This window comes from Somniosus microcephalus, chromosome 20, assembly GCF_052327205.1.
Source record: "Somniosus microcephalus isolate GS21.2 chromosome 20, FLI_Smic_1.0, whole genome shotgun sequence".
Lineage (NCBI taxonomy): Eukaryota > Metazoa > Chordata > Chondrichthyes > Squaliformes > Somniosidae > Somniosus > Somniosus microcephalus.
This window is the reverse complement of record NC_141006.1, coordinates 72,526,971-72,539,126: the sequence shown is the minus strand read 5'-3', so window position 1 is coordinate 72,539,126 and position 12,156 is coordinate 72,526,971. Positions and strand designations below refer to the sequence as shown.

The following is a 12,156-nucleotide window of genomic DNA, read 5'->3' as shown; positions in this document are numbered from 1 at the left end:
ATCTCCCACGCATGATACACTTTAAATAGGAGACGACCAGATATTGAGTGGTGCCTTACCGCCTGCCGCTAGCAACGACATCTTGAGGGGTGCGTTATGCTGTCAGAAAGGGACTGGGGGAGCGCTATTTAAAGGCGACCACTTCCTGCCTTTTTTTGCCGGTGACATTTTTGCACCACGCATTTTGAGAGAGAGAGAGACTTCTGGAGAGATTCAACGCTGTGTGAAGGAGTTTTGAGTACTGAGCAGCACTTTGCAGGTTCATTTTGATTTGCCCTTCCTTGCTTCGCCAGCACTCTGAGGTAGCGCCTCACTCCTCGGTGTTTGCGCCTTCAGGTGTGTAGCGCCTGATTTAGCGCTCCAATCACCTCCAGGGGCGATAAAAGCCAAGTTTGCTGTCGGAGGCGATAATTAGCGCCAGGCGCTAAACTTTGCGCACGGCCGATAATGGCGCCCCAAACGGGGCGATACTGACTTTTTCCCCCCAAAAGATTTTTAAAAAGCACACGGCTGTGAGAAAGACGACTTTTACCTTGAGTCATGAATTCTGTGACGATGTAGATGGGCTCCTCAGACACCACTGCGTATAGCTGAACCAATTTGTCATGTCTGAGTCTCTTCATTATTTGGGCTTCCTCGAGGAAGGCCTCGGGTGACATGGTGCCGGGTTTCAGCGTCTTCACGGCGACCTTGGTGGTGCCGTTCCATGTACCTAAAGCCAGCCAATGGAGAGAACGCAAACAAAAGCGAGTTATCCACGAGGAGCTGCTGGTGTTCGACACAATGTGAAATGATGGAGGGACATGAGAACATAAACGTGAAGGGAATGATCTGTCATGCTTCTACATCTACAATGTGAAACTGGAAAAAGCATTAACCCTCTCCTATTAAAAATATTTGTGATGCTGTCCAATTTTACTCAGTTAGATTGCACTAAATTAACATGTTCCTGTTAGAGATAACAACAGAAATGCTGGAAACACTCAGCAGGCCAGGCAACATCCGTGGAGAGAGAAACAGAGTCAACGTTGGGGTTTCGACCTGAAACGTTGCCTCTGTTTCTCTCTCCACGGATGTTGCCTGGCCTGCTGAGTTTTTCCAGCGTTTCTGTTGTTATTTCGGATTTCCAGCATCCGCAGTATTTTGCTATCGTATTAATGTTCCTATTAGATTTTTGTTAACCAAAGGTATTAAGGGATATGGGTCAAAGGCGGGTATATGGAGTTAGGTCACAGATCAGCCATGATCTCACTGAATGGCGGAACAGGCTCGAGGGGCTGAATGGCCTCCTCCTGTTCCTATGTTCCCTAACTGATTAAGGCCCTGAATTTACACCATGGGGTTACAGTTTAAAATAAATGGGTTAATGTCTCCAGTAAAATAATGGAGAGAAGGATTTCAGCCAAACACATTAAAGGCCCAATGTTAATCCAGAGTGGGAGTTGGGCAGGCGGGCGTGATGAGGGCACACGGCCCAGACGGTCTTACCTCCCCGGCCTCATCTCCCTGCCCGAAGCGGGTGGGAAGTGGCAATGGGCAGCAGGCGGGAGAGTACCTTCGGCCGGCTTTGAGGCCGTCAGCCAGCACTAAACCAACAGTCGCCGGCACCCAGGTAAGTCACGGAAAGAGGGTTTCGGAAGGGTTGGAAAGGAGGCGGGCGTTGGGGAGGCGGGCAGGGGCGAGTCCAGGGCAAGGGAAGCCTAACTCCTCACTCGCTCCTGCTCCTCCAGGCCTCCACATGGAAAGTTTTTAAAAAGCACGTGTTTGGGCTTCTCCTGGCCTGGCTGCACGTCTAGCTAGCTTCGCCTGGTGGGAAAGCCACAAGACCTCCCCCTGCTTAGGCCACCAGTTAAAATTGCAGTCAAAATCCGATGACGTTAACGGACCCTGATCTGCATATTTAAAGAAGGACCCCACCAGCATCAGGTGGGCATCCTTGGAGCCCGTGAAGAACAGCAGCTTAAAACTCCAGACGGCAGGAACAGAGCAGGACGTCAGTGGGCATGTCACTCAGCTGATTTTAACTTCCTGCTGGACGGGTAGGGTTACAATTGGCCATTAATCCATGCCTTTGTTACCTCTAGACTTGACTATTCCAACGCACTCCAGGCCGGCCTCCCACATTCTACCCTACGTAAACTTGAGGTCATCCAAAACTCTGCTGCCCATGTCCTAACTCGCACCAAGTCCCGTTCACCCATCACCCCTGTGCTCGCTGACCTACATTGGCTCCCGGTTAAGCAGCGCCTCAATTTTAAAATTCTCATCCTTGTTTTCAAATCCCTCCATGGCCTCGCCCCTCCCTATCTCTGTAACCTCCTCCAGCCCTACAACCCCCCGGGATCTCTGCGCTCCTCTAATTCTGCCCTCTTGAGCATCCCCGATTTCCATCGCTCCACCATCGGCGGCCGTGCCTTCAGCTGCCTGGGCCCTAAGCTCTGGAATTCCCTCCCTAAACCTCTCCGCCTCTCTCTCTCCTCCTTTAAGACGCTCCTTAAAGCCTACCTCTTTGATCAAGCTTTTGGTCTTCCGTCATAATTTCTCCCTTATGTGGCTCGGTGTCAAATTTTGTTTGATAATCGCTCCCGTGAAGCACCTTGGGACGTTTTACTACATTAAAGGCGCCGTATAAATTTCAAGGCTCTAAGATTTTAAAATCGTAGGAATTTGCTGTGGCAAAACCTGCCAGAATGTGAGTGCTTTACATTTTGTTCTTAGTTGCTATTATTACATTACGGAAAACTAATTTTGGAGAAAATTGGAAAGGAGAATTAATCCTTACATGTAACAGATTTTTTTTTTTTAAAAGAGCATCTTACTGAGAAATTGCATCAGTAACTTGTAAAATGGGAGTTGGGGGAAAAATCAGACTTTTAAGGATTTACATATATAACCAAAGATAAAAGGAAGGTCAAAATAACAACAGAAAATGCTGGAAAAACTCAGCAGGCCCGGCAACATCTGTGGAGAGAGAAATAGAGTCAATGTTTCAGGTCAAAGACCCTTCGTCAGGATTTCGGCCCGAAACGTTGACTCTATTTCTCTCTCCGCGGATGTTGCCTGGCCTGCTGAGTTTTTCCAGCATTTTCTGTTGTTATTTCGGATTTCCAGCATCCGCAGTATTTTGCTATCGTAAAAGGAAGGTCCCCTCTTATGATGAAAGGTTGGGCCTATACTCTCTGGAGTTTAGAAGAATGAGAGGTGATCTCATTGAAACATACAAGATTCTGAGGGGGATTGACAAGGTTGAAGCAGGGAGGATGTTTCCCCTCGTGGGGGAATCTAGAACTAGGGGGCATAGTTTCAGAATAAGGGGGCACCCATTTAAGACGGAGATGAGGAGGAATTTCTTCTCTCAGAGGGTCGTGAATCTTTGGAATTCTCTACCCCGGAGAGCTGTGGAGGTGGAGTCATTGAATATATTCAAGGCGGAGGTAGACAGATATTTGAGCTACAGGGGAGTCGAGGGTTATGGGGAGCGGGCAGGGAAGTGGAGTTGAGACCAAGATCAGATCAGCCATGATCTTATTGAATGGCGGAGCAGGCTTGAGGGGCCGAATGGCTGACTCCTACTCCGAATACTTATGCTGTAAAAAGATTTATATGGAGTTATATTATTAAACTGCACCTTTTATAATGGAGAAGGTGTTGCTTACCCTTTGTTCACTCTGTAATGTTGAGTTGGTTGTGAATTAAAACACTTCATGTAATAGTCAAAATTCTAGCAACTTTCACCTTAACTGTCAGGAAAAAAACGATGTTTCCTTCAAAGTCACCCTTGTTAATTTTTTTCACATTAGTGCCATTATCTTGCAATGTCACCGTAAATCCAGAGGGACCTCGACTGTGCAAATGTCACCGAATGAAAATGAGTCCTTCCCTTCAGTACAGGTAAAAAATCACCACAATTCTGGCAGGCATGCAAGGCCCGCCTTCACGTGCTTCGCGAGGCTGGAAGCGCTGGCAGGCATGCAAGGCCCGCCTTCACGTGCTTCGCGAGGCTGGAAGCGCTGGCAGGCATGCAAGGCCCGCCTTCACGTGCTTCGCGAGGCTGGAAGCGCTGGCAGGCATGCAAGGCCCGCCTTCACGTGCTTCGCGAGGCTGGAAGCGCTGGCAGGCATGCAAGGCCCGCCTTCACGTGCTTCGCGAGGCTGGAAGCGCTGGCAGGCATGCAAGGCCCGCCTTCACGTGCTTCGCGAGGCTGGAAGCACTGGCAGGCATGCAAGGCCCGCCTTCACGTGCTTCGCGAGGCTGGAAGCGGGATCTGCAGTAACGTTTTTTACTTTGAATCCCAACCAACCCACAAACAGAAGTGAAGTTTGTTTATGAAGCTCCGGGTTGCGAGCACCCCTTGATAGTTCAGTGGATAAATGTACCAGTAGATGTGGCATGGTGCTAAACCAGGAAGATCAGTGTGTACTAGATTTGATTCCTGGTCTGTGCTGAGCTTACAATTCTCAATTGGGGCAATGGTTTGGGCAGTACATTGGCCTCAGCACCCGAGATTTAGGGAGGGAAAAATTCAGCCAGGTTTCCCGCTCCTGATCACTATCCAGTGACCCCCCCCCACCCCGCAACTCCCACCACAAGAGGCCATGTGTGGACGCTGGGTACGGACAGGATTGCTCTTGGCTGCAAAGCCCCTCCCTATCTCTGCAATCTCCTCCAGCCCTACCCTCCGTGATCTCCGCGCTCCTCCAATTCTGGCCTCTTGCGCACCCCCGATTTCAATCGCTCCACCACTGGCAACCGTGCCTTCAGCTGCCTGGGCCCTAAGCTCTGGAATTCCCTCCCTCTACCTCTCTTTCCTCCTTTACGACGCTCCTTAAAACCTACCTCTTTGACCAAGCCTTTGGTAACATGTCCTAATATCTCCTTATGTGACTCGGTGTCAAATTCTGTTTGATAATCGCTCCTGCGAAGCGCCTTGGGACGTTTTACTATGCTAAAGGCGTTATATAAATGCAAGCCGTTGTTGTTGTCTATGGTCAGTCTGTCAGCTCACTCTCACATAAAGAATGGTCACCTGGGCGGGGAAGCAGAGAGCTCCTGGTAGCTGTGGAACCGCATGCACCACTGCGTGTGAGGAGGGGGAGGGAGGAAATTGGCAGATTAAGTAAAAATAATTCCCCGCCCACCATTTGTAGTTATAAATATTATCGACCCCGCGGCTCACTGAGAGGCAGCGAGGCCAGAATTCAGTTAGCAATTCACGGGCTGCATCTTACATTAAGACAAACTACAAATTAGTTCCATCCTGCCAATTTAGACTACAATTTAACAACAGAAACATGAAAAAAATCAGTTGACGGATAATGATTCATACTATATTCTACGTTTACATACTTTGAGAATTTTTGAATCACTTGCGATTGATAGTGCTTTGTGAAGGCACAATTCAAATTTACCATTTTTAACCAATTTTAGGGGAAAACAATCCTATGGAACCAAAAATATCCTTTATTTAAAAACTCGAAAGGTTAAATACCTCATGCTGAAAACCGAGCATCTAAATAAATGTCACATTCTGTTGGTTAAGGTGCATCATCTCAAAATGTTCTCATGCCCTCAGTCTCTGGCCATTCGTTTCAAGGGGGTTGTTCCGATGTCTGTTCCTTGTGACTTTGTAGACTAGTAATTTGACTAAATGGTTTGGCGACTTTAAGTTACTGATTGTTGGGCTAAAATGTGAATTCAAAGCCCTGGCATCAATGGAACATGAGCTGCTGTTACACTAAGAACTGATCGTAGAGGCATCTGATGAACATATGTACGTCTATGTACTCTTATACTAAATAGGAGAGGATTAATCCAGTTGTTTATTATAGAAAAGTCAACATTAATGAAATGATGGGAATAGCAGGCAGGGAACTTTTAACAGGTTAATGCACAAGTACAACTGACGGCTTGGCGGCAATTTTTGTTTGTAATCTATAAATTGTATCTGCTTGGCTCCAGCTTTGTAGCGCCTACCTCTTTCCTGGATCTTTGCTTAAAGAAAATAGCAGGAAAATGATTATTCGCCTTACCCATAAACACATCTCCGAAACATCCCTGACCAAGTTTTTTGTCCAAACTCAGGGATTGCCGATTTATCTCCCATGCATCTTTACCCAATCCTAGAGTCTGTGGTGTCTCACCCGGACACACTTTGATTAACACATGGCACAAACCGTCAGTGTGATCTGTAGGGAATGGATGCAATGGAGGTAGGATATCAACAAATTCACGTGCATTAGTGTCTACAGGACTTGCAACTATTGCGGCTGCCACTGGCATCCCCTTTGGCTAACAGATTATTCTCGGTTTGCTCGCTCCAGTGTAAGCACGAGCCAGTTTGCAACTGCTAATGGATTTTAGGACTAAAAGGAACCATCTGAGCAAGGATAATCTCATCCTCGGGTCTGGTGTTAAATATTGTGCAGGGCACTGCCTTAGCTACAGACAGGCACAGCCACCAAGCAAGCACAAAGCTTTCCAGCATGTTTTTGGGAGTGCTATGAAGAATTCACCATAAATGTTACGAATTTGAGTGCTTCGATTTGGAGCATCGAAATCACTGCCTGAAAGGGTGGGAGAGGCAGAAACCCTCATCGCATTAAAAAAGTACTGGGATATGCACTTGAAGTGCCGTAACCTACAGGGCTACGGACCAAGAGCTGGAAAGTGGGATAAGGCTGGAGAGCTCTTTCAGCCGGCACAGACACGATGGGCCGAATGGCCTCTTTCTGTGCCGTAAATTTCTATGATTCTATGATGAACCAGCAAAGGGTACAATAAAGAAGCTTCTTCTGAAGACCAATCAATACAGTGATTAATATGGCTCATAGGACAATGCCAATGTTCTGAGGTTTTGATACAAGTGTAATAATCGATGTTTGCATTGCCAATATTCTAATTATATCGAATCATTATTAATTAATGCACCATTCCAGATGAATGCTTTCTAAATTATACCAGGACTCTGACTGCCCAAATGGGCTTCTTCTCAGAGTCTGTACAGCTACCTTACTAATTAGTAGTGTCCATTGGTATTCTCGACTAACATGGGCTCATTCACAATGTGTACAATGTACAAAAGGGAAGAAGTGATGTTGAATTTGTACAAGGCATTGAAGAGGCCACAGTTGAAGCACTCTATCCACCTCTGGGCACCCTGCTGTACACCTGTAGTAAGGACAGTAAAGCAAAGGAGAGAATACGGAGAGACTGAGAGATTGATTCCCCTGGCTGGAGAGTCCAGAACTAGGGGGCACAGTCTCAGGATAAGGGGGCGGCCATTTAAGACTGAGATGAGGAGGAATTTCTTCACTCAGAGGGTTCTGAATTTTGGAATTCTCTACCCCAAAGGGCTGTGGATGCTGAATTGTTGAGTATATTCAAGGCTGAGATCGATAGATTTTTGGACTCTAGGGGAATCAAGGGATATGGGGATCGGGCGGGAAAGTGGAGTTGAGATCGAAGATCAGTCATGACCTTATTGAATGGTGGAGCAGGCTCGAGGGGCCGTATGGCCGACTCCTGCTCCTATTTATTATGTTCTTATGTAATACAGGTAGGAGCTAGTAGAAGAGAGATTATAGTTATGAAGAAATGCTAAAAAATGGTGGCTTTTCGCTAGAACAAGTTAAAGTGGGAATCTAATCGAGGTTTATAAGATGATGAAAGAGTTTGAGAAGGTACGCAGTGAAAGCTGGTTTCCACTGGTTGGAAAATCAAGGATTGTTGTCCACAGAGAGTTATTAGAACAAGTGGCTATCAAAGCAGAGAACATAGCATTATTTAAAAATGGGAACTGGTGAATATTTGAAAAGGAAGGATATAAAGGGAAATGGGATTGGAGTAGATAACTCCAAATTAAGGAGTTATATCACCACAGGTGATTGGCTGGAATTGTCTCCTTCTGTGCTGTAAGTTGTATGATTCTATCTAAGGCCAAATTACTTCAGTGGTTCCAAACGCTCAAATGGACAGTTTTATCCAATTTCAGAGAATAATGTGTTATTTCCACAGGTTCACCAATAGTTCCATGTGACAAAGGCTCGCCTCTGTCTCCCCGTATATAAAATCCAAATGGGACATTTTTGGAACAAATGCCCCATTCAGGGCACCACATGTCACCGCACAACTGTTGCAAGTCCCAGCTCCACCTTGACATGGTTCTGTTCCTACCCATCCACACTTCCCCAAACTGCCCATTGCCCAGCTTCTTGATCAGCTGCAGCGACTCCCGAGGTATCTCCCACACATCTTTGGTTTTGACCGAGAGGTCTGCCAGCTTTGGCATCCCTTTGTGGCACGGCACCACCAAGCGGCAGCACAGGCCCGCAGCTCGTTCTGCAACCAGGACACAGCGAGAGGCGCAGGAGAGAAAAGCAAGGAAAAAAGCAGACAAAAGAGTTACAGTCGTGAGACAGCAGTAACCGACACCAAGCACGTACGTAATCACAGTAATGCACAATCACATCCCTTCACCAGCAGCAGAAAATACATTGGTCCCTTCCTTGCAAGACTCTCAGACACACCGATCTCCCACAGTCTGATGCTTTTAGTCAGCTTCGTGATTTCTTGCTACTGTGAAGATGGTTCAAACATCTTATTCCCCAAAAATATCAACTTAATTTAGAACAGTGACCATCAGGTTCCGCCAAGTGAATTAAGGGCAAGCAATGCTTGTCCAGTGCAGATTATACAGGTGGTGGTATTAAAGGTACAGGTACTGAACATAGAGTTCTTCCTTATTGTCCAGCCATCACAGCAAGAATGTTTGGTAAGGGCAGGACAGAGGATTATATCGGTGGTTAACCAATTGAAATATATTGCATTTTAGAACTCGTCGGCTATGAAAGTAATTACATTTTGCAGAAAACTTGAACGCAATATATTTCCCTTTAATATTCTTGCCTTCTGGCTCCTGTGTTTGCCTCCCACCGTTACACTTCCTCCTTCAGTGAAGATGGTGGCAGCAGCCAAGGAATTTAAGAAGCGCAGCCAAATAACGGCCAGATTTATCACCTACTCTCGCAAATTGATTAAAGTCAGACAAACTATTGTCCATCTCGCTAACAGATTTCAGAAAAATTAAAGCTTATTTTTTTTACACTGAATATAGTGGTCCAGGATCACTTCATACTGAACTAATTTTGTAATAATGTGGTGTCTGCTTTCATAAAACATTCTCTATAACATATAGGGGCCACTTAGGACCGAGCTGAGGAGGAATTTCTTCACTCGGAGGGTTGGAAATCTTTGGAATTCTCTACCCCAGAGGGCTGTGAATGCTGAGTCGTTGAGTATATTCAAGGCCGAGATCGATAGATTTTTGGACTCTAGGGGAATCAAGGGATATGGGGATTGGGCGGGAAAGTGGAGTTGAGGTAGAAGATCAGCCATGATCTTATTGAATGGCGGAGCAGGCTCGAGGGGCCGTGTGGCCGACTCCTGCTCCTAATTCTGATGTTCTTGTGACAGCGTTCTTCATTTGTTAGCTAATTGGAAGTAACGATTTCAGTGTCGGGGGTGGAGTGGAGGGGTTTGGGGGGGGGCGGCAGTGTTATTCCCATTGACTTATCTGCTTCAGTAAGCCCGTTCTGGACTTGTAAGGATACGCATTGAGTGATTGCTAATATTTCTGCATTTTGGACTTTACCCCTCCAAGCCACCATAGCCCTCTGTCAATAATCATTTCTATTTGATCATGGGTCTTCCGTCTTCCAAGGCTGGACTTTTCCTTTTAATTCCCAGGATATAGCTTCTGAAAGGGAGCTTATCCACTAACTCTTCCTCCATCACTATCAAAATAGATCTCTGCTCTCAAGTGCAGGGAATGTCTATATTTTATTGCATTAATGGTGAATTCTAATGTGAAGTTTTCAATAGTCTTGGGTGTAATAGCTGGTTAAATGTACCTCTCCTACCAATCCAAAGGATTCAACCTCCCAAACCCGCAACCTCTACCAGCTAGAAGGACAAGGGCAGCAAGCGCATGGGAACACCACCACCTCCAAGTTCCCCTCCAAGTCACACACCATCCTGACTTGGAAATATATCGCCGATCCTTCATTGTCACTGGGTCAAAATCCTGGAACTCCCTCCCTAACAGCACTGTGGGAGCACCTTCACCACACGGACTGCAGCGGTTCAAGAAGACGGCTCACCACCACCTTCTCGAGGGCAACTAGGGATGGGCAATAAATGCTGGCCTTGCCAGCGACGCCCACATCCCAGGAATAAATAAAAAGAAAATCTCTATAATGTTCTCAATCAAGTAAGCTCTAGATTTGGTTGGAGTACTGGCTATTTAATGAACAACTCTCAGTTTCTCAATTTGAGAAAAAGATTTTGTCTAATATTCCCCACCCATTTGAAAGACAGGAGGGAGACGTTCACACCGAACAATGACAGGGCCTGCTCAGCATTGTTTGGTTTTTTCAATTGATGAGTGAGTTTGCAGTTCACTGGCACTGAAGCCCCTGTGCAGTTTCTAAACCCCTTCAGGTGATTTAATCTGGATTCAATCTGATAATAACATTAGTGACACCAGCAACCCAACAGCAGCGACACAGAGGCACAGACTGAGATTGCTCAAACAGTCACAAAGGCATGAAGCAAAAATCATCATTGAAAAAAAAATCACCTGCAGAGTGCTACAGTGTCTGAATTTCTAAAAGTGGAAGTGAAATCCAACATGGTTTAGTTTCTTTTGTGGATTCGTACACAGACTCCCAATTGTGTTTCAAATATATATCATCAATATATATGTAAACATCCCATAGGCACTACAGAAGTCAGGAGCATTCAATGAAAATGGTAATTAAAATAGTGCAAGCTCACTTTCTAGAAACATTATGGGGCGCAAAGGGCTTGTCGCCCGAGTGGGGGGCGCCTGCCGAGAAATTGGGCAGGGCGCTACTGAGGTGCTAGCCGATAGTGCCGCGCCCCCGCCGGTGCTGATGTCATCGCCGAGTGACGCGACCCCTTAGCTCCCCGCCGCAGCCTCTTGGCGCCCCGTGGCAGAAATTCGGCTGCACCCCACGAGTCTGCCACGGGGCGGTCCGCGACAGCCTCGCGGGTCGCGAACCGGGCCGCAGACCGTTGGCGGGGCGGTAATTAAAGGGGCGGTCCAGCTGCGCCCCGTGCCGACATTTTTTATTTTGAGGTCGGCTCCTCTTGGCGGCCCTTGGCCTGGTCCGTGGCCCCCATCGACCCGTCCGGCACCGTGGCTCGGTTCTGGGCTGCGGCCATGGCACCATGCCGCCCTGGTGGGCTGGTGGAGGCCATTAAATGGCCTGCAGAGTGCACCGCGGCCCTCCCCTTTAACAGAAGGGGAGGGGCGCTGAAACGCGTCAGCGCTATGCGGAGCAGCTGCATAGCGCTCCGGCACTACCGTGTTTTGCGCCCCAGACACCGCCCTGAGAGGAAGTGGAGCGCCGAATTTCGCCCCCTTTATATTTTTCAGGTTACATTAATGGTTTCGATGTGGGATTCTGCAAGTCTTCCAATTGCAGGACCTTTGAAAGGCTCAGGGAGCAGAAACATCAGCACTGTACCACTCTACAGAGCAACATGCTCGACACATTAAACAGCTTACAAAAGCAAAGATATATATTTCAGAGTAGAACGTTTTTATCAGTTTGGAAATAAATTGCAGTGAAATGGTTTTTGAAGTCATTATAATACTTGAGAATCATGTCAATGCATCTCCACTAAATATGCTATAAAGTCAAATTCTATTTAACCACGAGCTTTAACTCATCACAGCCTAGAAATGACTGCTTCCAATGTGAGTGCACAAATACAATATCATACTTTGTTATTTCAGTGATGGAATTAATAACTGATTTGGTGAAAGCTGTAAGCAATAGAAGATAGATTGCATAGCAGGATGTCCCAATGGCCTCCCTCCGGTTGAGTACATTGAGGATGACTCGATCCTCTCTCTACTTGTTCACTCAGTGCTGTGATTCGCCAATAATATATCACGTTGTAATATAGGTGACGCGGCAATGCGGTACTCCGCTTAGAGCGCCACCGAGCGTTAGGATGGGGGCTTGTGCCTGTCCAGGAGGTAGCAAGTGAAAGCCAGCCATTTATAAAAGGAAGTCAAAAAGAAGTCAGACGCGGGTGACCCCACACCTCTCTCGCCCGTTCTGCTCT

General features: G+C 46.8%; 1 protein-coding gene across 6 annotated transcripts in view; it reads right to left on the bottom strand.

The window, feature by feature from the left end:
• LOC147103421 (tyrosine-protein kinase Fyn-like) overlaps nucleotides 1-12,156 on the bottom strand; it is a 363,535-nt gene that overhangs the window by 30,353 nt on the left and 321,026 nt on the right. For 5 of the 6 annotated variants that reach the window (XM_085962994.1, XM_085962996.1, XM_085962995.1 and 2 more), the window contains 2 exons: nucleotides 8,173-8,337; nucleotides 533-712 (listed from right to left, as the gene is read on the bottom strand). In XM_085962994.1, coding sequence (XP_085819120.1) covers nucleotides 533-712; nucleotides 8,173-8,337 — 345 coding nt within the window. Of the gene's footprint in view, nucleotides 1-532; nucleotides 713-6,029; nucleotides 6,186-8,172; nucleotides 8,338-12,156 lie in introns of all 6 variants that reach the window. The other variant, XM_085962993.1, reaches the window with a different exon arrangement.